At 44.6% G+C, this 27,500-nt stretch overlaps 1 protein-coding gene across 2 annotated transcripts in view; it reads right to left on the bottom strand.

Annotated features, from left to right (window-relative positions):
* Positions 1–27,500, bottom strand: part of corin (corin, serine peptidase) — a 73,705-nt gene that overhangs the window by 34,537 nt on the left and 11,668 nt on the right. For both annotated transcript variants that reach the window (XM_083639733.1, XM_083639734.1), the window contains exons 3-7: positions 18,723–19,046; positions 12,894–13,005; positions 11,232–11,339; positions 2,739–2,974; positions 951–1,064 (exon numbers count right to left, since the gene is read on the bottom strand). In XM_083639733.1, coding sequence (XP_083495859.1) covers positions 951–1,064; positions 2,739–2,974; positions 11,232–11,339; positions 12,894–13,005; positions 18,723–19,046 — 894 coding nt within the window. The remainder of the gene's footprint in view (positions 1–950; positions 1,065–2,738; positions 2,975–11,231; positions 11,340–12,893; positions 13,006–18,722; positions 19,047–27,500) is intronic.

Raw genomic sequence — 27,500 nt, 5'->3', positions numbered from 1 at the left:
TGCTTCCTTTCATGTGGAGCACCTCCGGGTGTAAAGTAGAGAGGGGGCGGCTTATAACAAGTTGCTAAAAATAGCCTACATAATGGGCGATAATTGCCCACTAACGTTCGCGCATACAATCGTTAATTAATTAAACAACCCTACAACTCACGCCCAGATGCATCGATTTTCTCAAGTCTGATGTGGTGAGAGTTCAGTCCTAAAATGCATCAATCCTGCTAGAAATATACAGAATACAGGAAGCGAGACGTTTTTACCTTCAAAAATAAAAGCAATTATTTGTCGATGTCCAATACTGGGAAGCAGGATGACCCTCGCGTCCAAAAATGCTATATTTGGAAGGTGGTGTGCTGCATGAAGCTTTGCAGAAATCAAACCCAGCGTTTCAATCAAGCAACATGTAGCCTGTTGGCTGACACACGGAGCAGCTCCAGCTTCATTTGGAAAAACTGAAACTGCATGTTTGCGCACTTGCTCATTCACATCGACTATTTATTTAATAATAATCTGTCACGCTGTCTTGTCTCTGTCTCCGCTGCCTCCCTCGCCTCCTCCCACTTGCTTAGCTCAGGTACTTTACAGCATTCTGGAGGGGAGGGGGAACAATCCGCCCCTGTGACTAGGTACGAGCCGGAGAGTAGGAGGGTCGCGGGAGCGCGCATAGCTCACCAAAATGTGTTCATACATACACCGCCATCCGGATGCCCTCTAGATAACTCCCGAGTTCCAAGGCATGTCTGAAAGCGGCTATAGAGTGCACACACGACACACCGCTGCACTACCCAGACACCCTATACAGTATGATGTGTGTGTGTGCACGCGTGTGTGTGTGTGTGTGTGTGTGTCTTGTTTGTGTGTTTGTGTGTGTGTGTGTGTGTGTGTGTGTGTGTGTGTGTGTGTGTGTGCGTGTGCGTGTGCGTGTGTTGTGTGTGTGTGTGCGTGTGTCTTACCACAGTGTGTTTCGTCGCTCCAGTCGTCACAGTCGTTGTAGCCGTTACACACCAGCTTCTGAGGAACGCAAATCCCCGTCGCACACAGGAAGTGGTCCTGCCCGCCGCACACAGCTGCCAGCCAATCAGAGACAGAAGGGCAGTGATGTCATCAGACCACCATGTCATTTTGGGGTTTAAAACATCTGAAGTTTAACCCAAGTTGACTTAAAGGACGGCTTTCCCGTGGGGAATATGAATATATATAAAATATCACGCCCCTAAGGTTTTCGAATCCGTTGAAATTTTTGAAATTGGTTGTTCACAGCCATAGCTATCAACTAAAATCCACTCTGTGTGTGTGTGGGGGGGGGGGGTGGTGGAGGGGAGGGGCGGGTGCGGGGACCCGAAATCCTACACTTCCCACAATGCACTGGGCTCGCGTGGCCTTCGAGTCCACGCCCACCCCTCAGGCATTTGGCTGATATCAAACTCCAGTAGGTGGCGGTAATGCACATATATGCTTGCCAACCGCCATAAAAGTCAAAGAAGAAGAAGAAGAAGAAGAAGAAGGCTTCAACATAAAAACATTTAGTAGAAGAAAACAAAACAAAAAAGAAAAATGCCTCCAAATTGCACCAAATTTAAACGGTAGTATATATGTCAGGAGATGTCTTCATAAAAAAATGTTCATGCATTTTAAGGCATTTTCCTAGGAGTTACGCGCATCTGATGTTGTAACTATTTCATGTAAAAATGTGTAAAAACGGGTACATTGCTCAGCGTTGATTTCGTTACTTCAACGCACCTTCTACTAGATGTAAAATTTGACGAGCTTTCCAATGCCGCCAGTCCCGTGTCTGTACGTGCTTCCGTTCCCGAGATATGGTCTCTTTGCAAGGAGCTATGGAAAGCTAACATTAGCTACCGTAGGCTAGGCGGTGGAAAAAGATGGCTGCCTTTTGTTTTTCTTCAAGACCTCTGAAGGGGCGTGGAGGACCTCTAGAGGCGGGACCATGGCTCACAACAATTGTAGTTCATAGGTGCTCGACTTCCGCAAGACGGACTTGGCCCAACTGACGTAAAACGCGTCGGCTGGGCCAAAAAATATGTGAGAGATGGTTGATAGCTTTGGCTGTGAAGAACCAATTTCAAAAATTTCAACGGATTCGAAAACCTTAGCGGCGTGAGATTTAATATATATTCATATTCCCCACGGGAAAGCCGTCCTTTAAAGGGGGACTTACCCCCTAGATATGTATTCTTTTGGAATAATCTGATCCTGTCAGTGGTAAAAAACAAACTCGTCTAGTGCAGTCGGGGGGCAAGTGGGAACAACAGCTGCCAACTGAAGCCATCTTGGTCAATACTGCATCAAGTTCAAATATTTCTGTTCACATTACTTAGTTATACATAAAGGAAATATGAAAATAAAATAAATAAATTCTCCTTTAATACCTCATCAAATGACGATTAGGACTTTTTAATACTTTTTAAGGTCTATAATTTTCCCTAAACTGATTTATCAACTTTTAATACTTTTCAAGATCCTGTGGATACCCTGTCATAAGGATAAACAGACCCACAGTAATAGACATGGGACCCAACCCAGACCTGATTGACCATAATAAAACATGGCCCGACCTCCATGTACACACACACACACACACACACACACACACACACACACACACACACACACACACACACACACACACAGAGAGAGAGAACCCGGGTCGGGTCTCGGATCCCAGGGTGCGGGTAGACCCGTGAAGACCTCTAGTCTGTGTGTGAGTTGAGTTCACTCACAGGGTTTTCCTTTGATCTGTCTCGGGGTGTAACAGGTCGGCTGGGCGGGGCCTGCTGTTGCCAAGGGCGACGATGCTGATGACGTTGCCGTGGGCGATAGTGTGGACCCGGAAGTGACATCAGTGAACTGCGAGCAGCGCAGGAAGTCAGGCCAGGAGGCGTTGAACATCAGGAGAACAGGTTCACAGCCCTCCCTCGCTGCTTCACAGAATGATGAACAGGGGAGCACCACACGCCTAACACACATGCACACACACACACACACACACACACACACACACACACACACACACACACACACACAGACACACACACACACACGCACACGCACACACACACACACACACACACACACACACAAGCATGCAAGGACACACACACACACACACACACACAATGTTAATATACTTGGCCAATACGTATCTATCATACAAAATAAAGCAAGCGGCCAAACGGTAATGTCTTCATTTAATGTAGAACGCAAAACATCGTTAAACCCGCATTCCTGTGATGAAGTTAACGTTTGAGTCGGCTTTAAAACGGAGGGTGGTGGAGGTGGGAGGGACTATTTTATTTCGTGGAAGACTGATTTACAGTATGAATAACAGACATTTAGCCATTTTAGATTGCTTTATTTATTACACATGGAAATATAAATGACTGGTCTTATTGTTTTGTTGGCAAGTGACCATGGTATAAGCGGGTTAATGCCCTTCGAGGTGTCCATTATCACTTTTTAAGGGACTTCGCGGAGGCAACCGGTCCTCGGCTTCGCCTCGGACCGGTTCACGCCTCTGCGTCGTCCCTTAAAAAGTGATAATGGACACCTCGTCGGGCATTAACCCTTACAGAACACGGCCTACAACTAAATCATTCAATAATCTGACAAAAATAATTATTCAAATAGATTTTTTAATAGCGTTTTCAACGACAAAGCGGTTTCATTCGTAATTGGCACACAAGACACCACAGCTGCAACTGGTTGGCCTAATTAGCAGTCTCTGTCTCCTGACAAAAGGCTCTTATCAACTGATTAATCCAGGTGTGCCTAATCATTGTCGTGAGTGTTGACACAGCTGGATTAATCAGTATAACCAGCAGCAGAGCAGGGGTCGGTTGTCGAGAAATAATGACCGGTGAATCTTGTTGATTGACCAATCAGAATCGAGTATTCAAGAGAGCCGTGTTCTAATAAGTAATAATAGTACCCTACTTAAGTATTTTGATACAGCAGACGATTTATGTTTGTTGTCTCCACCAACAAAAACTGTTCCCTCAGGATTGCATTGTTGCCAAGCAACAGGTTGCATCCTAGCTAGTGTCCTCTAGAGAGAGAGTGGCGTCAGCGGAGGACCAAAATGCGTGACTCATTAGCCAATGAACAGCCAGGAAGGGGTCTCGCCCTACTTTTGAATGCTAAAATAAAGCTGATAATGTACAATTTGATTCTAAAACTAAAACAAAAACTTTCAGAGTACAACACAAACTGTCCATTTTGCTGCAACTCAACAGTGCTGCTTAATCCAGGACCTTACTTCCTGGAACTCTTGAGAGTAAAAAAACTGGTCCATTGGAGTGAATGGAGATGTCGGGACTCTTCTATCTAGACGGCTCTGATCCTAGCAAAGCTACTCTGAGGTGAACACAGACCTCTATCTTCCACCTCAGCCAGACCATTCATCATTACATGTGAAGCGGATTGATACACAGTGCTGTTAGTGTTTATTGTATATCAGCACTGATGGAATGCCTCTTATCCAATCAAATCACTCGACCGGAACTGACTCTTGTATACATTCCCATAACAACCAGTCTGGCAGTCAGAGGTCAGAGGTCATGGCGACTCAAAACTACTGACACACACATACAGTAGCTGCTTGTGTGTGTGTGTGTGTGTGTGTGTGTGTGTGTGTGTGTGTGTGTGAGATCTAATTTTGGAGTGTGAGGGTGTTATTCTTGGCCAGGGACCTCCTACTGGACAGATTACACGCGCGTGCGCACGCACACACGCACACGCACACACACACACACACACACACACACACACACACACACACACACACACACACACACACACACACAGTCCCACTTAAAGTACCTATCAGCTGTGACTCATATGTTGTTCCCTAGCCTAAACCTTGTCTGGAGCCGTTTCCACCGCTTCTGGACCTGGGGCGTAAACCAAGGAACTGGAACCCGTTTACCGGATACATGTGCGCCGCCTGTTCGTGGTGACTCAATGAATCGGCGTTTCAACGGGGGAACGTTGAAAATAAACGTGGAACGATAAAAATGTGGCACGTATCCGGTTTACATGTTCCTGTTCCGGTGTCTAGGGAGCGGAACCACGCCGAGAAGTCTAATTAGAGTCGAACTGAACCCGTTCGTCACGTGCGTCGCAGTCCGTTTCAGACTGAAAACATAACTTGTCTGAGATCACAGGTTGAGAGGCGGGTCATAGTAATATGTCGATTTTATTTGACAATTCTGGGGACTGGATTGGGCTTTGGCCAATCCTGGCGTGTTCCGCCTCCAAATCGAGTGGGATTTAGCGTGTTGTGGCGCTCTCCTCGGGAAGAGCCTGCTGACGCAAGGTTAGTGGCTGAGTGGAGCTCAGCCAGCTGCCTTCATGTTGCCGAGCGGAGAGTGCAGCCCGTCGGCCTGGAATCTCCGAAGTGCAACCCCTGACAACCAACAGGCTCTCAAGCGCGCGCCTTTATCGCTGCTGTAAATACGATATTCCTGGAATGCGCGTTTTAATGAGCCAGTTACATTTCTTTGCATTCTTAGACATGACCGTTTTTGTTTTTTGTTCATGTTTCATACAATTGGCCAAGTTAGTAGTTAGTTTATGGGATGGGAATTCTGCAAGATGACAGGCACTAGGCGCCATTTTCTCTTTCATTTGGAAGAGAAAATTATCCTGAAATGAAGATATGATTGACAGCTGCCATGTCGTGATATGATTGGTTGAAATGGGGTAGAAATTTGATAGTCCTAAGTGACGTCAGCAAACTGTAGATTACTGTTATCAATGAAATCTTGAAAAATGAACTTTTGATGTGAAAAAGTGTGAAAAACTAAAGAAATTAGATTGTTGTGATTTGTTTTGCATACATTATTAAATAGGTGCACTGCATACCCAGGTATTTGAACTAAAAGAAAAGTCATTTTTGGGTTCAGCTCGACTTTAAAGTGTAATGGGAACCAGGCTCTTCTTGTCGGGAAGAGCCTGGTGACGTGAGGTTAGCCTAAACCAGAGCAATAAGAAAGTGGCGTCAGCGGACGTCCAAAATGTGGATCCAGGAAGGGGGCTCGCGCTACGTTTATTAAATAAAGTTGATAATGTGGTCTTGCTTATGTAGGCAAGACGACGAGACAATTAAAGCTGAGAATTAGTGAACACAAGAGCACGATACGCCGCAATGACAGAAATTATCCTGTTTCGGTCCATTTTAATGATATGAAACATGACATATCTACACTTCGTTTCTATGGTCTAGAAAAACTAAGGGTACCACCTAGAGGTGGTGACATGGATCTGCTTTTGAAAAGAAGAGAAGTCTATTGGATCTTCACTTTGCAGACTTTAGCTCCTAAGGGTCTTAATGATGAGATGTTACTTAACTCATTGAGTGCCAAGGACGGACATGTTCGTCATTTCAAATAGTAACGTAGAGTGCCAAGGACGGACATGTTCGTCAATTGCGTTTTTTGACGGTGGGGCGTCGATCAAAGCCTTCTGCCTCTGATGTACAAATATTATAGCTATTGGATGTGTCTAACCTATTTTACAGAACCCTTAGGTGGCGACAGTGCTCTCCACATAACAGAAAGGCAAGGAAAAAACAAAGAAGAAGTCGTTATGGAAACGGAAATCGCATCGCATCCGTATGCATCGATATGCTGAAGCACGTTACTGCAGCTGTGCCTGCAGCAGCCAATCTGCTCCCACAATTGAGCCGCTCCGTGTCGGTTGCGACAGTACATCCGCACATCCACACCGTCGAGTTGTTATTATTCTCAACTGGAAGCATCGTTGCCGGTGACAAACACACGCGGAACGCTGTAAAAAAGCAGGATGTCAAGCACCCTTCACTGTGCGCACAGCAAACTCAGCAGAGAGCCACCACAGACAGGAGGAGGAGTGTGCAGTTGAGGCGAGGCGAGGCGGGGCGGGGCGGGGGGGGGGGGGGGGAGGGGGCACGCAGAGCAGCACACACACAACACCCAGACAGACCCAGGCAGCAGGACAGGATTGACAAACGCAAGCCAGAATATCCGATGCCCATTGCCCACCAGCAGCAAATCAAAACCAGCAAGAAGCTGCAACCAGCAGCGCACGCAGGGGCCAGCGCTGCTGGTTGTAGCTAAAAATATTATTCTGCCAAACAAAATTCCCTGGCCTAAACTGTTTTATTGAAGGAAATTATTTTTGAGGTGTGACTACATTAGAAAAGATTAGCTTCAGAGTCAGTGATGTGCTTGAAATGATTAATTTCACAAAAGGCCAATTATCTCAGCTTCTAGAAAAAAATTGCTTTTTTTGGATGAATCAAGCTATCTTCTCCGGCTCATAACTAAAGAACGGAAAATGGGATCAATAAACTTTTTTTTGCAGATGATAGAATAGAGTCTCATCGTTCTTTGTGCGTGTTCAGTGTTTACATAGTAATATCACACAATATTCTGTGGGCCTCGAGAAATCACTGAAAACGCTCTGAAACTCTGGCACTGGGAGCGTCCGTTCTCCAAAAGTGGCTGGCACTCAATGAGTTAATGTGATGTTGTAATCTGTGGATTTACTTTGCAACTTTCCTTGAGTGATATGTACTCTTATTGTGAATTATTGTTGTTGTTGGATATATAGGCTATAATGTTATATCCAATTTGGAATTTTATCCATGTGATATGTATTGATGAATTTTTTCTACATGTATACTCTAAAAATGTTATCTTATTTACTGTTAATTATTGTTGTTGGCTGTATGTAGGCTATGATGTTATCATCTAGCCACACCCACTGTTCCCTAATCAAGCTCACCTGAACAATTTTCAGGGTGTGGCCAGCCTGTATATAAACCTCACTGACATGAGTCAGTCTTTTAAAACCTGATGAAGGTCTAGTACCGAAACGTTGTTTCCCTATATATCTTCTAATAAAGAGTTTACCAGTAAGGTCAGTGTCATGCAGGATTTTCTCTACTTTTAGATCAATGAAATCTTGAAAAATGAACTTTTGATGTGAAAAAGTGTGAAAAACTAAAGAAATTAGATTGTTGTGATTTGTTTTGCATACATTATTAAATAGGTGCACTGCATACCCAGGTATTTGAACTAAAAGAAAAGTCATTTTTGGGTTCAGCTCGACTTTAAAGTGTAATGGGAACCAGGCTCTTCTTGTCGGGAAGAGCCTGGTGACGTGAGGTTAGCCTAAACCAGAGCAATAAGAAAGTGGCGTTAGCGGACGTCCAAAATGTGGATCCAGGAAGGGGGCTCGCGCTACGTTTATTAAATAAAGTTGATAATATACAATTTGATTATTTAAACGTCTTATCCTTTCAAAGTACATCACATTACATTTTTACATTACATTACGTCATTTGGCAGACGCTTTTATCCAAAGCGACTTACAATAACACATTTTTTGTCAGCAATAGAACAATCAACTATGGAGCACAGTCTGTGACAACTACAACTTCTGAAGGAACAGTGGTACAAGTTTAGGTTAGTGGTACAAGGTTGGTTAGGTTTTTTTTTTTTTTTTTTTTTTTAATATAAGGAAAGAGAGAGACGAAGTTAGATCAAGGAGGGCCCAGGAGGGCCCAGGAGGGCCACATCACAAACAGTCCATTCTGCTGCAACCCGACAGCGCTGCTGAACCCAGAACCTTACTTCCCAAAAGTTCCTTTTTGCCGAAAGTTCCTTTTGGAATGCAAAAAGAATGGTCCATTGGAGTGAGATGTCGCGACTCTTCTATATACATGGCTCTGGCCTAAACCATCCTGATGACGTGAACTCGCATCCTGTTTCACTCTACATAATATCAATCTGGACTTCCAGTGAGGGGTAACGAGGCAATAAAAAATCTTGAATCTTGAATCTTGAATCTAAAGACAGGCGTCAGTGCAGTTATTGCAGAAATAGACTCAATAATGAACAAGAACAAGAGTATGCAACAGCCGAGTTTCTTGGTGGAAAAGACGTTTCCCCCACTCTTCTGTGTGGATTTGGCGACGCTGACTGGCTGAAGGAGTTTAGCCTGGGTAAACCCAGCCCCCACGTGACCTGCTCACCCTGCTCACTAGTCACAAGGGTCTGGAACTCGAGCTATTCTGATGGATTTCTGACACGAGGCGCATTCCATCGCAGAATCGCAGCCAATGAGTGACGGCGTGACTGCCAACATCAGTCCTGCCGTGGTCGGCCAATCAGAGAGTGCGTCTTTGTCAATGACATATAACAGCTGCAGCGGCTGCAGCACTAGCTAGCCATTAGCATTTGGCCTCTCCAAAGCATAGCTCCCGAGCTAGCTATTGTACTAGCTATGGCTATGCAGGGGAACAGCTACGTTGAGGAAAATCTAGTGAGAACAGCTATCAGTTCAGTTATAGCAGAAATAGACTCAGTCACTGCAATTAAACCAGAACAAGAGCGTGCACTAGTGGCGTTTCTCGGGGGGAAAGATGTGTTCGCCGTTCTCCCGACTGGATTTGGGAAAAGTTTGATTTATCAACTGGCTCCGTTGGTGATGAAGACGATTTTTCCCACAAAGAACCCTATTGTTATTGTTGTCTCGCCGCTAAATGCGCTAATGGAGGACCAGATACGCGAGGCTTCTAATCTGGGAATCAAGGCGTTGCAGATCGGTGGGGTGAATGATAAAGATGAGGACTTAATACATGGACGCTGCGAGCTTGTGTATGCAAGTCCAGAGGCCTTGATGAAAAAAAAGTGGCGAAATATGCTGGCATCGGATGTCTATCGTCAGAACCTGGTGGGGATTGTTATCGACGAGGTACACGTCACCCACAAATGGTAAATACAAACTAATTGTATTTCAAGATCTATAGATTAGCGTTATGTATGTTTTAGATTAATGTTATGAATGTTTGAGGCTCTAAATCCACATGGAGATTACATTATTGAGTGTTTTATTATTATTCGTCCAACGATGCGAAAGGGAAGGGTGCCTTCAGACCGAGCTTTGCAAAGCTGGGAGAATTTCAATCCATTGCCAAACAAGGTAATGTCTTCATAGCATTGTGATTATGATTTAATGCATTATGGAAGATAAATGCTGGTTTAACATAATGAAAATAATTCCCTGCCAAACATGTAAAGTGACGCTTCTGGGATGTCATTGTGGCATGTTTGGTCATGTTTTGCCAAGGCAGGCTAGCTAGCTAGCTAGCAACGTAGCCATAGATTAAAACTATACTACCAGAAACAGCGTTACCTTTATGATCTTTTAATGATGTTAGTAGACACGTAACAGTATAGATCCCCGTTATGAGGTCTGTTGATCAAAATAACACCTAACGCTATATCGAAATCGGGTTTTAGTGGACGGGCCTTGTGACTAGTGAGCAGGGTCTGTCTGAGAGCAGGTCACGTGGGGGCTGGGTTTACCCAGGCTAGAAGGAGTTGTCCGTCAAGGCAAGTATTCCCACCCACTGAAATCAATATGGGCTGAGCCTGGAAGTCCACACTGATACGTAGAGTCAAACAGATGCACCTTATCAGGATGGTTTTTGCCAGGCTAGTTGTTTTCAGCTTGTTTTCAGGTTTAATGTGAAGATGGAGAGAGAGAGACACAGAGAGAGAGACAGAGAGAGAGAGACAGAGAGTGAGGGAGAGCCAGAGAGAGAGAGAGGAAGAGAGAGAGAAGAAAAATGGTTTTCCACTAGAGAAAAGGCGAGGAAAAAAAGTCAAATTTGAAAAGCCACATTTACATTTAAAGCACGTGTAACTTTGTGGACACATGTTGATTTTGACATGTGAACAGTGTGAAGAGTGTTTTGAAAACCAACGTGTTATGTTATTTATTTCACATGTGACTTTTGTAAAGGATATTTTGACATATTTCTATAAAAAAATGTCTACTGACTATTTGATTATTGATTGTTCTGACTGGTGAAATTCTTGATGTTGACTCTTTTTCAGGGATCCCTGATTTTCAGAGTTAAAAAGATTATTATCTCAGAATTCTGATCAAAGTTTTCATTGTAAAAAAAATGTAAACAGAAAATGCGAGAAAAAAAATGCAAACTTTTCTCAGAATTCTGAGATATTCTGAGATAATTATCTAATTATTTTGTTCTCAAGTGAATTATGCTTATGTACAGATGACACAAAAACATTATTTAGATGATTTGAAGTTATTAAGATGAATCAATATCATGTTACAGCAGCAAAACACATTTATTGGTGAGAAAATGTGTGTGTGGTGTGTATGGTGTGTGTTTGGGTGTTTGTGTGCGTGTGTGTTACCTGCTGTGTGTGTGGTTGTCGGCGGCGATACACTCGGGCAGCGCCAGAGAACAGCCGAACAGCATGATGTGTCTGTAGCAGGAGAGTCTACTGAGGTAACTGAAGAACCTACACGCGCACGCGCGCGCGCGCGCGCACACACGCACACACGCACACACACACACACACACACACACACACACACACACACACACACACACACACACACACACACACACACACACAATGTTGAGGCGAGGTGCACAATGTGAAGGTTGAAGGCTTGAAGCCAAGCTGAAACATTCATCTTGGAAAAATTAAGCCAATGTGGAAGTGCCAAAAATGGCCACTTGAGGCTGGCTCCAAAACCGAGTCAATCCCCATAGACCCCCCCATAAAATGCCTGACTTTACAGCAGAAATAAACATGTTTACAGCCTAGTAAAAAACCTTTCATGACAACTGTACAGGGGTGAATTTTTATATAACTCACCCGTTTATACAGTCGATGAGTTTATACAGTCTATGAGTTTATACAGTCTATGAGTTTATACAGTCTATGAGTTTATACAGTCTATGAGTTTATACAGTCTATGACTACAAAAATTGTTGTATAGAAGTCGATGGGAAAATGAGCCTACTTCTCACTTGATTTATGAGCTCAGTAAACACTTTGCTAATGAGTTTATGTCTCAATCACTGGCCTCAAGTCTTCTTCAATACAGCATGATGTTCATTTAGTCAATTATGGTCCCATTTAGAATGGCAAATGGCCTGCATTTATATAGCGCTTTTATCCAAAGCGCTCTACAATCAGGAGGTACATTCACCCAATCACACAGACATTCATACACCGATGGCGGCAAGGTACCACGCAGGGTGCTGGCACACCATCGGGAGCAATTTGGGGTTGAGTATCTCCCCCCCCCGCCCCCGATTTTTTATCCCATTTTTATCCCCCATTAGTGCTAATTTAATTAATTTATCCTGGTTGCTACTCCACCCTCTGCCGATCTGGGGAGAGCCGAAACTGGCTCCATGCTTCCTCCGAGACATGGGCAGTTAGCCAGCCGCTTCTTTTCACCTGACAGAGGAAGCTTCACCGGTAGGACATAGCACGTGGGAGGTTCACGCTATTCCAACCAGTTCCCCTCCCTCTGAACAGGCGCCCTTAACGACCAGAGGAGGAACCACATTAGCAACCAGGATATTGCATGTTTTGGTGAAGGGGGTTCCTGTATGAAGGAAACCCCCGGGAGGCATGGGGAGAACATGCAAACTCCACACAGAAAGGCCCTTTTGACGACCCCACCCGGGCGGTGGGCACTCGAGGACATGCGGACGGGCACGCATTCCTTCAGCGCTCACAGCGTCCCAGGTGGGAATCGAACCCAGGACCTTCGAGCTGTGAGGCGACAGCGCTTACCACTGCACCACCGTACCCCCTGTTGAGTTGGGGTTGAGTATCTTGCCCAAGGACACTTCGACATGCAGACTGGAGGAGGCGGGGATCGAACCACCAACCTCTTTTATCCAAAGCGATTAGTGGACGACCCTCTACGTCCTGAGCTACAGCCGCCGCCAAACAGACGATAAAGCAGACTACAGTATGCTTTGGGGCGTGAATGACAGGTGACAGTCTATGGTTGAGGCGAAGCATCACAGAGACCTTGGTTACGGTTACCTTAGCAACATGTCGACCTCTGAACTCTTCACCACGGCCAAGGAGGATGTCAGCCATGTTTGGTTGTAGGGCAACATGTGACACTGAGGCTCCACCACCAGCTGACAACTTCCTGTAGAGAGAGAGACAAACAGTTTAAAAACACAGTAAATGAGTACCCACACATGAAGGAGACGGGACGACCTTGTCAGAGTCCCACAAATTGAACACCAAAAATATGAATACGGCTTTCATTCTGCATAAAGAGGGAAATAAAGAGAGATAGTTAAAGGAAAGAAAGCTAGTCTGATAGCTACTCGCTATATCTGCTAGTCTGATAGCTACAGATCGCTAGCTGACAGCAACGCCCTGCTGCGGTTGCAGAATCGAGTCTCAAGTTTTTGGCACCAGAGCAGTTTAACTTCGCCAAGCCAGAGGACTGGCTGGATTGGAAACGTTTTTTCTTGGTACCCAGTCACAATGAAGCTCAACAATCCTCTATTCAATTGACGTAGTTTTAGTATAAACACATCACACACGCTCCAGCCATATACCTTCCGACCTAGTCTTGTTCAGCTAATGTTGGCTACTTGATGTTGTTAGGCCTACTGTTATACTATGTATTGATTTCCAAATCCTTCTTATCAATTACCAGCATTAACAACCATGTTTGTGTCAAGTTGTGTGTGTGCTGCAGTAGCGAACACCACTGTTAGCTGACATCAGCTGGTTTAAATAAATATATGAGGCTTATTGCTAACATTAGCTAAGAAGCAGAGTGATACTGCTGAATGTCAGGACTTCTGTGTCCTGAAATTACTCTGCTGACCGTCCAGCCTCCAATCAGACAGCAGGACACACCCACACTCATTAGCATTCCCCTCCTCTAGTCAATATCACACAGAGAGAGACAGAGCCAGAGCTCTGTCTCTCTCTCTCTCTCTCTCTCTCTCTCTATATATATATATATATATATAGAGAGAGAGAGAGAGAGATCAGAGGGGGAGAGAGACAAAGAGAGACAGAGAGAGGGATAGAGAGACAGGGCAAGACAGCGAAACATAGAGCCAGACAGAAGGAGAGAGAGACACAGAGGGGGAGACAGTCAGAGAGAGAGAGACAAGGCGAGACAGACAGACAGACAGACAGACAGAAGGAGAGAGAGACAGAGAGGGGGAGAGAGACAGAGAGAGAGAGACAGGGTGAGACAGAGAGACAGACAGAGAGAAGGAGAGAGAGAGAGATGAGGTGAATTTTAAAAGAGAAATGTAATGAATGATCTATCATTATGGCCTTTGGATGAGGAACACACACACACACACACACACACACACACACACACACACACACACACAATCTCTCTCTCTCTCGCCCTCCCTCCCTCTTTCTCTCTGGTCAGCAGCAAGATAGAGGACAGTAGCCTAGATCAGAATTCCGCTCAGAGGCTCTGTAGCTCTCTCTCTCTCTTTCTCACACACGCACGCACACACACTCACTCACTCACTCACTCACACGCACACATGCACACATGCACACACACGCACACACGCACACACACACACACACACACACACACACACACACACACACACACACACACACACACACCACACACACACACACACACAGGTAAGCTCGTCCTCTACAGTGATGGAGATGAACGATTTTAGTGTTTGACAGAAAAGGACACAATATTAGAGAGAGAGAGAGAGAGAGAGGATGAGATAGAGAGAGAGACCGGGCAGAGGGGGGAGACAGAGGGAGAGAGAACTACACACTTATTTCTGTACTGCACATATTATTATGAAAATAACAGAGAAACCTATTTTCTCAAATTTCACTTTCAGAGTTTTCACACTTGGAAACAGACCCAGTCAGACATAGACCATATAAATATATGGACGTTGCTACCATGATGTCACCCATTGGTTCTTGGCCTCCCATCTTGAAGATGGTCCACAGACTTCCTGACAAACAGGAAGCAGCACGTAAGGCTGGGGAAGCATGTCACTGCCTCCGTAGTCTCGCAGTGCCAGCTGTAGATGATATCTACATCTGGAGCACAACTCTCAAAAGCGGTTAACGCCCGCCCCCCAAGACAAAAAAAGCATACGTGACAGACATATGAATTGACCAACCACGGACCTCGTGGCCGGTGCATTCAGAATATGTGCAACAGCTAAATAGACCCCGGGTGAAACGATCAACTTTATTGAAATGGCTCAAACCATCACCACGCCGACTAAAACTGCAAACTTTGGCTGCCTTCTTTGCTCCAAATCATTCAGTTCGGACAATAGAGATAAACTACCATTATTTCGATCCAAATCATGTATCCTGTTTCCTTGCCGGACTGTAATATGGGAGGCAGGGCTGTCTGGCGCGGTGTATGACGTAACTTCCGTCACAGCCCAGCAAGGGGCCGGTTGCACCAACTGGTCTTACGACTGGTCTTAAGCTAAGTCGGTCGCAACTTTACGACCTACTGTAACAGCTACGCCGGTTGCACCAACAGGGCGTAAGCCTTTTTCTCACTAAGACCGGTCGTAAATATTACGCCTAGTCCAGAGCAGGCGTAAGGTGCAGTATAGACGCCGGTTTTCACCTGTGTGTTGTGCAATAGTCACAACCCCTCAGCACTCTGGCTGTATTCAGCCCTCAATTATTAACCGCAAACCGGAGTACGTTATAAACATTATAAATATAGTCACAACGTTAACACCTAACCAATGCTGGGGGTCGGTATGGAAAGTGGAAATCGAAATGGTTAAAAGTTAAATCAATTTGGTCATTCAGTTGCATTTTACTGCCATGTAAAGTAATGACAAGTAACAGTTAGCCGCTACCATTAGCCACACTATTACAGCCGATTACCCATCAGCGGAGCGTCATTTGACGTCAGCACACTCTTCTAAACAGGTCGCGTGCCGCATTCCAGTGGGCATTCCCATGCTTTCACATGGACGCGCATCGCTACGACTGGCGTAGTTAAGACCAGACGTAAGCCCTGTTGGTGCAACAGGTGTAAGTCCACTCTAAAGACTGGCCTTAAAGGAGAATTTCGTTTTTTTTTTAACCTGGACCCATCTCCTGGCATTAATTATGATTTGGCCACTCACCTAGCGATGTCCGCGGCGTTTCTGGCCGTCCTAGCGTTGTTTTGAGATCAATAGCGTCCAAGTCAGTTGTAAAATGGAGCTGATTTGGGGCCAAGTGTGAGCCTGTCTTTCCTGCATCTAAATAGTTATTTTTATTCCCGTTTTCCCCAAATATCGTCATAATGTGATCCCTCAACATCCACCAGAGTTATATTTCGCCCCAGGCCATTTCCTGGAGTCGCACAGGGATCAAATTACCTCAAACGTGATCTCGGTCACCAAGTCTCGTGAAGTCCCGCGATACTTTCCTGCCGACTGGCAGGGCTGGCAGGACGCTTTGCGGTGGTGGTTTTAGCGTAACCTATGTGGGGTTCGGCATAACCTTTGTTATTTCGAATCCCACATAGGTTACGCCAAACCCCACATAGGTTACGCTAAAACCACCACCGCAAAGCGTCCTACCTGTTAGTTGGCCAGTCGGCAGGAAAATATCGCGAGACTTCACGAGGTGGGGTCGCGCCGTGCTCCACATGTGCACCAGACAGCAGACACAGACTGAGAGAGTGAGACACTGTCATCTGCTGAAACACTGTTTCAGAAGCAGAGTAGCCTACACGCTCCCCAGTGTCCCCACCGCACAGGGAAACGTGAATTTGTTACGCCAATTCCACCAGCCAGGAGAATGCATTAATTTGGTTAATGACCGTCGGGTGTCGGTCAGGGATTTTTTTTTTTTTTTTGCCATCCCTAACTTGGTTCCTCTTAACTGCACTCTCTCTGAGTGATCTGCTGCATCATGTTGTCGAGTAGCTAAAATAATCGGCTATAGACCGCTTCATGTTTGCATCATCTTTGGAACACGGAAAAAACTAAATGGTTGAATTTACCCGTTTCATCAGTCGGCCCTGTGTATGTGTGCGGGTGCATGAGGAACATGCAAGGAGAGAGAGATGAGCAAGTGAAGAAAATGTAAGGTTTTACTATCCACCACAATGATTATCACACTAGGCTACCTGTGCCTGAATCTGACTTGTATTACAGTGATTACAGTGACCTTATTATGACCCCTACGGTAGTATTTTAGTATTTTATTGTATGTTTTTTTATCTATTTTATCTTCGTATTTTATGTCATGTGTTGTCTCCTATCTGTATATAGAGTGCACCGTGGATCGTGAGATACGGAATTTCGATGCTCTGTATGTCTTGTACATATGGTAGTGATTGACAATAAAATTGACTTTGACTTTGGAGAGGGAAAAAACAACAACACATGATTATCTGCCACTCGCACCGATGAGACACCGTGAAATGTTTACTTGCACCCTCAAGAAAAAGGGCACATATGCGACCATTTTGGTCGCAGTCTGGAGCCCTGCCAGCCAAACAGATTTCGCGTGCAGCATCCGCTAGGAGCCGCCGGAAGTCTCGTGTGATTCAGACCCTCCGTCGCTGGACGTCGACATTGGGTCTGACTACGTGAGACTACTGCCTCCCGGACTATCAGCACCGGAGCTTCCCAGGCCGTCGTCCTCTCTCCATCTCCCTGTGCATCAACAGCTGCACCTCCAGCCATCAGTCCATCAAGCTCCTGAAGTTCACTGAAGACACCACCCTCATAGGGCTCATATCTAATGGAGATGAGTCTGCATACAGGCAGAACATCGACCACCTGATGACCTGGTGCAGTCAAAACAACCTGGAGCTCAATGCCCAAAAGACAGTGGAGATGGTTGTGGACTACAGGAAGAACACAGCACCACCTTCCTCTGTCACCCTGGGTGACTCTCCAGTCATCACTCTTCACTGTGGAGTTCTTTCACTTCCTGGGCTCAACAATCAGCCGGGACCTGAAATGGGAGTCAAACATCAAAGCTCTCCAAGAAGGCACAACAGAGGGTGAACTTCTTGCGGTGGCTGAGGAAGTTCAAGGTGCCAAAGGCAGCATTGCACTCTTCTACACCTACACCGCCGGGTCCATCCTCACCTCCTCCATCACTGTCTGGTATGCTGCTGCTGCTGCCAGCAAGTACCTCTCCAGACTGCAGCGCATCATCCGCCGTGCTGAAAAGGTGGTCGGGTGCAGCCAGCCATCCCTTCAGGACCTACACACTGCCAGGATGCTAAAGCAGTCTCAGAAGATCATGGCCGACCCCTCCCACCCAGGCCACAAACTCGTTAAGGCTCTCCCACTTGGCAGAAGACTGACTGAGATCTGGCAGTACCAGAACCTCCCGTCAGAGGGACCAGTTCTAACTGCCATTCGCCTCTTCAACGAGACCCAAAATCCAACACAAATCATCGACTTTATCACCCACCCCGGTGCCCCCAGAGCACACCAGCTCAGTAACGGGTCGAGGTCCCCTCACGTTACTAAATCAACATCAGGCTGTATTGAAGAAGACTTGAAACTAGCGATTGAGATGATAAACTTATTAGGAAAGTGTTTACTGAGCTCATAAATCAAGTGAGAAGTAGCACCATTCTCCCATTGACGTCCATGTAACCGGACCTCACAAATGGAGCTAGGAGCTAGCCCACTGGGAGGAGCATGGTGTTTGTTTGGTCTGTGCACGTTCCCCAACCGACAAAATGCACCACGGTTAGGTGTGACAGCCCCCTAAATGAATGTGCTTGTGATTTATCCATGTTAAAATTACCAACTATATGATTAGCTTCGAATCCATTGATTTATGTGATCAATGAGTCAGCATTCAAAACAAGTTTAGTCATTGTAGTGTTACCATGGTTACCTGTGTCAGGCGCTGGGGTGGTGCTGATTGGCCAGGGGGTGCTCATCGATGTCAGAGAGGTCAACCAATCAGGTGCCTGGGTGGAGGGCTGTGTGGGCGGGGCCAGAGAGGCAGCCGTCACGCCACGTGTGCTTTCCGGGTTGCTGTGCGTGACATCATCGTGGTTGCTATGGTTATGGCTGTGCATGACGTCACCGACAGTGGCGTTTTCCGTCTGGGAGAGGGCGGGGCTTGTGCTGTTGCCCTGGTAACCCAGTTCATTGTCAATGACGGGCTCTGGGGAGGGGAGGGGGCTGGAGTCCAGCAGACCACTGCCGAAGATACCTGCACACACACACACACACACACACACACACACACACACGTAGTAATAATAATGTAATAATAATGATAACAATAAACACAGTCTCAGTCACTACCTGATTAGCATCTGATGCAAATCGAGCGTAGACATCGAGTAAAGCTTATGAAATCAACTTAAAGCCCCATTCAGTAAGTTTTCCAAGTTTTACTGTTGGAGAAACTGCGCCCTCTGGGTCCAATAGTATCGATAACGATATTGCCGTTCAAAGTCAACAAAACACAGCGCCAGAAAGCTCTATGTACATGTTGTGACATCGGGTACTCACCACGTGATGAAATAATAATCCATAGTTCCGTGAAACATCATTTTCGTAGCAAATCCGAATCGAGTTACTTCCTTGTTTTCATGAACACAGCGCTTCCGCTGTACAGCGCATGCGCGCGTCCTTTTCTTTTTTCTTTTTTCTTGCTACGGGACGCAGGCAGCAAACTGCTTAGTCCCAGGGCTGGCCAATGGAGGGCGGTGTGGGATAAATAAAGACGAGGGTCTCCCTATTACAAGTCAATCTACCATGTCCTGTGACTAAAAAGCTCTTATATTACAGTAAAAAATGTCAAAAATCTTACTGATTGGGGCTTTAATGCTTCAATTCACAAACTTCTGCCGTGCAACATATACAGTTAACCTCAGTGTCACAATCACAATTTAATTCATAACCAAGCAAAATAATTAGTTCAGAGAGCTAATACTTTATATCATCTGTGCAATTCTTAAATAATTTGATCAAATCGAGGAACCTAATAGACACTTGGAGAATACAGCACCCCACTGATAAAGAATATTCATTTTACTCACATGCCCATAAATCCTACAGCAGAATAGTTTATTTTTTAATAGACTCCCAGTTAATTTCCCACGTTATCAACACAAAATACCATAACATTTTGATTTCTGACCATGCCCCTTTGACTATTTCGTTTAACCTCTCTCTTCCTAAACAAAGCTACTCTTGGCGACTTAACCCTTCCTTACTTCCTTACTCGTTGATCGTTTAATTTATAGAACATATTACTACCCAATTAAAGCACTTTATGGAATTTAAAGATAACGGAGAAGTATCAGACTCTATACTATGGGAAACATTAAAAGTTGTTATTCGTGGGGACATAATCTCTTACGAATCCACAGCCAAGAAAAAGAGAGAGAGGCGCCTACTAGAAATTGAAAATATTTTTCCTTCCTTTGAAGCGGCATATCAGAATTAAAAATCCTCTGAGGACCACAATAAGATATTGAAGCTAAAATATGAATATAATTGTATTCTGGGCGGCCAAATAAATACCCTCCTGTTAAAACTGAGACAAAAGCAATTTGAATTGGGAGATAAGCCAGAGAAACTTTTGGCACGACAGCTCAAGGGCACTCAGGCTTCCAGATTAATCCCTTCCATCAAATTGAGGGGGGGGGGGGGGGGGGGGCAGCCTGCTGACCAATCCCAAGGAAATAAATGACAGTTTTAGGGAATTTTACAGCAAGCTTTACTGAGTGACTTTTTTTGGCTCTTTTGAGAAACCCAAGCTCAGTGACGCTGCCAGAGAGGACCTAGACTCCGATTTCACAGTGGAAGAAATAACTTCTGCCATCCAATAATTCCCGTCAGGTAAAGCAGCTGGTCCGGACGGATTCAGGTGCGAGTTTTACAAGAAATTCTGTGACATCCTTGCCCCACTTCTCCTCAGAATGACATGTAGCTCTGAGGAGGACAACATTTTGCCCAAGACACTATAAGCTAACATCTCACTCATCTTAAAAAAGGTGAAGGAGCAAGCAGACCCGGCCAGCTACAGACCCATTGCACTTCAGAACTTTGATAGAAAGGTAATCACTAAAAATCTGGCTACCCGTTTGAATAAGCATGTCTCCTCCATGGCCGTAGCCAGGGTTTGAGAAATACCTAGGTCATTTTAGCATGGCGTGGGGGGTCCAAGGGGGGCTAGACCCCCCGGTTCAAAAGATTTGTCAATTTTAAAGTAAAATGCTTCAATCTGGTGCACTTTGAGAGCACAATTAAGAGGCTAGATCTATAAAGAATTCATGTCTCATGTCCACATAATATATATTCTGCATACAGGTCACATATGGCAGAATACTGCTCAATTAAATACAATGGCCCATCTACACAAACATCACTTACAGGGGAATTACTTACCCATTCACTTCAATAGAACTGTCCCCAAAGTCTAGCCCCAATCTAGCCCCAATGCAACATTTGAATGTTGTGGGGAGTTATGTCTCTTCCTTCTATAGCACACAGATAAGAAGCAAATTGTTGCATTTCTGATCAACTGTCATATATCATGTTATTTATGAGGGCTTTAACACATCAATGACAGATGAATAGATCTGTCAATAGATCTGTGAATAGGAAAAACTATATATATATAGACAAGTTTCCTGGGCCGTTCCTAGGGCGGCGCCATAGCAGCCTTTCGTGTCGCCGGCTTCCGTTTAAGTCCACATTACGTCCACAGCAGCGAGCACATCAGAAGGCAGTAGCCGAAATATCCAAACTTTTTTACAACGATCGATAACATCAGCTACACTAACGTTAGCAGACGTTATTAACAATGGGTTATTCTGGAACACATTGTGCAGTGCGTGGCTGTCACAAAACACAGTGCGCGTTTCCATCCACTGCTATTTTGCGAATTATAGAGCTGACAATCACCTCGTGTTTGAGGCTGTCTGAGCTGCTGATCAGCTGCTAGACCCGATATACAGCTCTGTTAAACACATCTAACGTTATTAATTTAAAGTTTCTTGATGATCTACAAGTAGACAAAGGTAGCCTACCATAACTCCATTTCTGGATTACCAGGTGCGACTCGGCAAACTAACGTTATAATCCCAACCCGATCTCCCAATTTTTTTTTTAAATAGCAACGTTTGTGGACCAATGTTGCTATGTTACAATTTCGTCTCCGAAATTGTAAAATGGTAATCCACGGAGCAGATAGTAGGTGAATACAATTTCATTCAAGTCTAGAAGTGAGTCGCCTTAAAGTTAATATCCCAGTCTTCTTCTGTTTACCACGGCGGGTATTGTGCTGCGTATTTACCATGATTTACCGTGTGTAGCCCTATTGTGTGGAGGCTACACACGGCATGTCATGTTTTGCAGTGATCAAGGCAAACTGGGTTGTTTTTGAATGGAGAGACACCTAACGTTAGTCTGGCTGACTGTGACAGAGGAGAGGACAGTAACCTAAGTCTGACTGACTGTGAGAGAGGAGAGGACTGTAACCTAACGTTAGTCTGACTGTGAGAGAGGAGAGTACTGTCACTGTAACCTAACGTTAGTCTGACTGACTGTGACAGAGGAGAGGACAGTAACATATTATGTTACTGTCCTCTCCTATCTCACAGTCAGTCAGACTAACGTTATGTTACATAACGTTAGTCTGACTGACTGTGAGAGAGGAGAGGACTGTAACCTAACGTTAGTCTGACTGTGAGAGAGGAGAGTACTGTCACTGTAACCTAACATTAGTCTGACTGACTGTGACAGAGGAGAGGACTGTAACCTACGTTACGTTAGTCTGGCTGACGCTTCGGAGCTTTTGAGATAGTTCATTGCGTTGCCGTCCACCGCCATTGATTCCTCAAAATACGCTATAATCCTGCCTGTAGTTAAGTTCGGCCATTTACACATATTATCTTCCCATGTGTCCACTGTCAACGGGTGTGGGATAGACACTCTTTCATTAGATAGGAGACTCGCAGAATGATCCCAAGTTTGCATTTTTTCGGCGGTCGCTATGGCTACTACGGTAGTACGTTACGCTTCTCCGTATTCACAAACACCGGAACCGACAGACACGATCGCGGCCGAGTCCGGAAGGAAACCGGAAGTGCCCAGGAAACTTGTCTATATATATATATATATATATATATATATATATATATATATTTATACCGAGGTCATGACCTCGGTGTCCTCAATGGTAGCTACGGCCATGCATCCATCATCCACCCCGACCAGACAGGGTTCATTCCCAATAGGCTTTCTTTTTTCAATGTCAGGCGCCTTCTCAACTCCATGTATGCAGATCACAATAAGACCCACAGAGCAGCAATCTTGTCACTTGACGCACAGAAGGCATTTGACCAGGTCGAGTGGCCTTACATGTTCGAGTCACTACACAAATTTGGATTTGGCGATCCATTTATATCTTGGGTAAAGCTCATATATGCTAGTCCAACATGTTCTAACTAATGGCGATAAGTCGATAAAGTTTTCACTACTTCGCTCGGTCCAGCAGGGCTGCCCTCTCTCACCGGCCCTCTTCGCCATCGCGCTCGAGCCCCTTGCCTTAAAAATACGTGCTCATTCAAGTATTGAAGGCCTGAAGATCGGAGGAACTGTCACTGACCAACTGCGCCGTCATCAGTGAGAACGAGCAGCAGTTTGACCATCATGTGACCGTGCACAATCTAACCCACAAGTATGTGTTTACCGTGAAGACCCACCCCAGTGTTGTCGCCTTCAGCCTGCCACAGAGGAAATGGGCAGGCTTGTCCATTGGGTAACCAACTACAAGTTTGACAAGTCCAAACAGTGTGTCAGTACCATGACGGTGGAAATTGACTTCCTGCAAAAAAAGAGCGTGGACAGCAACACCTACGACTCAGACAAGATGGCCGCCAAGTTCGTCCAGCACTTCAACAACCAGGCCTTCAGTGTTGGCCAGCACCTGGGGCCAGTTGCACCAACTGGTCTTACACTGGTCTTAAGCTAAGTTGGTCGTAACTTTACGACCTAACAGCTATGCCGGTTGCACCAAGCTTAAGCCTTCTTTTCACTACGACCAGGCGTAACTCTTACGCCTGGTCAGGAGGAGGCGTAGAGCCTGCCTGTCTCCGCGGAGACCTTTTTGAGTCCTTACCGTCATCGTCGTAACACAGCCAGTTCTCCGTCTTTGAAGCACGATGTTAGATTATAACTAACTAGTTGTGTGGCTTAGCCTTCCCAAATGTTGCCGTTAATTTTTTAGAATGTAATACATATCTGAGGGAGGGCCACCGCTCGACCCAGCCAAGTCTCGGCCAAGGTGCTGGAAAAATAACTAGAGTTACAAATATAAAAGGAATTTCTGCACACTTGAATCTGTACATATTTCACATTTATTATGATAAGCTTTCGGTCGACAAGACCTTCATCAGAGCATACAGATCACAAATGACAGCCTGTCATAAAAATATGTCGATGACATAGCGAAAAAGTCATCAATTCCTTTAAAACCCAAAGCACAAGGCATGTGGACATTCTCTTTATATGCGCAGCACTTCTCTCCCAGCATGCCAGCATGCTTTAACACTGCCGTTTCTGTCACCAACAGTATAGTACTGTAGGTGGTCTCTGTTTCACATAAATGAACCGACACTGGTGTCAGTGTACAGAGTGGATTATGTATCTCAGTGAAGGTCAACTAAAATTTAGTTCAATCAATTTAGAACATTAGTTCAAAGATTAAAAAAAACAATTGCCACATTTCAGCGTTTAAAGAAATTGTATTTGAGTGACCTCTGACTATGATACATGTATCTACCAGCTTTGTTGTATAGGCTACTGTACATTATCTGTAGTGCCCATTGCACTTTTTCCATTTAGATATCTATTTGTGATGAAGAGTCATGGTTCTGTTAGCCTCAACGCGAGACTCATCAATCATTCTTAGAATAGAATAGAATGATGAGTCTCGCGTTGAGGCTAGGTTTCTGTTAACTTTTTGATAAATAAATTGCACTTATATTGTTGCAATACAAGTGAAAAGTATGGGGGGGGGGGGAGAGCTAACACTTTTAGTAAAACTCAATTGCAGCTATCAGCCTTTTAGATTGCTAACACTTTGAGCATAACTCTACGGAGTCATAGCGAAAATTAGCATCACAACTAGTCGACTTTTACAGTGGCAGCAATCTTCAGTTAGTGCTCCCAGCCCAAGAGCTTTCATCCCCCCTTCTTCCCCAAAAAAGGTTGTATGAATTTAAAACACACTATGCTTTCAGATCAATATACCAATACAATAAACCCATACAATTAAACAATATTGTTATTAGCTGATGCTATTTAGCATCCATGGTTTTGCAACGTGAAGCTCCAACAGACGGAGGTCGGAGATGACACGTTTTCCACTTTCCACCTCCGACCATAAACAAATGCAGCATCAGATACAGTTACAGGAAGTCTACTCTCTCTAACCCAATCACAGTGAGTCATGTGACTTCTGTTTCCAAGTCCTAGTTGGCCTGTGATTGGTCTGTTTGAACCTGAATGAACCAAATAGAAAAATCCTATGAAGTGAAGTTTTCCACTCAGCTGGAGCCTGGGAGACTAAAGCTGTGATTGACAGCTGGAACTAAATAACATTTTAAAGGATTTAGATAATATAATATATTCATTAATATTATATGTAATATCTCTTTATATTGACTGTTGAAGTTTGAATGTTTGACTCCACAGTTGCTCTTCCTTCACTCTCACATGTTAGTCCACTCAAAACACTCCAGCGTGTGTGTGTGTGTGTGTGTGTGTGTGTGTGTGTGTGTGTGTGTGTGTGTGTGTGTGTGTGTGTGTGTGTATTAATAGGGTGAACGTGACGCACACCAGACACCTGTCTGTGGCATGCATACAGTAACACTGCAAATGTTGTCACACACACACACACGCGCATGCGCGCGCACACACACACACGCACACACACACCAACACACACACACACACACACGCACATACACACAGCTTGTGTCAGTGTGTGCAGTGGGAAAACTATGTATAGTGTCAGAGCGATCCAGTTACTATGCTGAATCAGACAGAATGATACACACACACGCACACACACACACACACACACACACACACACGTTCTTCCATTGGCTTGTTGTCATTCTGAGCTAAATAAGGACGATGTGAAAGTAAAGGAAACTTATATTAAGAATGAGCAGCCCAAAGAAAATGAGCAGCTCAGTGGCTCAGTAGCAAACAATAAGTACACACACGCGCACGCGCACACACACATACGCACACGCACACACACACACACACACACACACACACACACACACACACACACAGGTTGACAATGGTGTTTTTGAACTCTAATGTTACAGTATGCAGTATTGTTGGATGTATGTTTAAAACTGTATTTCCACCTGTTTGTAGTATTGTACTGTTTGTGCTTTGACAACACTGTAATTCACTATGGTCACGCTAATAAAGCCTTGTGAATTTAATTGAGAGAATGACACAGCCTTTTCAAGGTGGGAATGCTGCAGCGTTATTGCGCTTTGCCGTCCAGTGTCAAATGTAGGAAAATAGAATGGGGGGTCACATATTATGGGGGCGTATGGAATATGGGGGGCTCATAGTATAATAGGGGTCATATCATATACATAGAATGGGGGGTCATAGAGTATGGGGGGGTCATAGTATAATAGGGGTCATATCATATACATAGAATGGGGGGTCATAGAGTATGTGGGGTATGGAGTATGGGGGGGTCATAGTATAATAGGGGTCATACCATAGAATGGGGGCTCATAGAGTACCGCAGGGATGACATGTTTCTGTAGGCTTACCCAGAAGTCCCTGCGCTGCTGGTTCATAGGGGAAAAGGCAATTGATTGATTGATTGATTGATTGAGTTCTTTATTGATAATGAATACACAGTATATACAATATACATATATACATACACAGGCCCACCATTATCAAAAGGATAAAAACGCAATAAAGCTGACAGCTTATTTCCATTGCGGTCCTCATGATGACTGTTATAAAATGTGTACTGTTGTGTGTATGTCTGGATGTGTGTAAGTGTGTGATAGTGTGAGTGCCACAAGCACTTGTCAGAGTCTGAGGGTAATGCGTGGGTGTGCCTGCCACGCAGGGGGGAGAATGATATGGGAAAGTGGGGCACAGTGAGATAACCAATAAAAATAAGCATAAAATAAGATAAAAGACAATTTGTGCTATTAAAAAATAAACCCATCAAATCCTAATAAAAACATACTTTAAAAAATAATCAAATAAAATAAATAAAATACTATAAGATCTAATAACATATAGGGACGAGTGAGACACCGGCTCAGTTACTGGCTGGCCGACAATGGGATTTTTGTATGGGAATGAAATGCATGAAATAATGTCTGTGGTTAACAAAGGTTTATGAAACAGCAGTTTGTGTTCAGCAAGATCATCTTCACAAAGGAGGCCCTCCTTTGTGAAGATGATCTACTGTAATGACTTTTAAGCGTTTTCTGAAAATCTCGTTTTAAAAGAATTCATATACGCTACAAAAGTGATAAAAGCGGTCCTTGCTAATGGCGTTCTGATATTAGCTCATAATATGTTTTCAATTTTCCAGTTTTCCCTATAGGCTATATTTAGGTAAGTATGCATCCTCTGCACTCAG

The sequence above is a fragment of the Poromitra crassiceps genome, assembly GCF_964638095.1.
Source record: "Poromitra crassiceps genome assembly, chromosome: 7".
Lineage (NCBI taxonomy): Eukaryota > Metazoa > Chordata > Actinopteri > Beryciformes > Melamphaidae > Poromitra > Poromitra crassiceps.
Note: the sequence above shows the minus strand (reverse complement) of the source record. Positions and strands in the feature narration are given on the sequence as shown.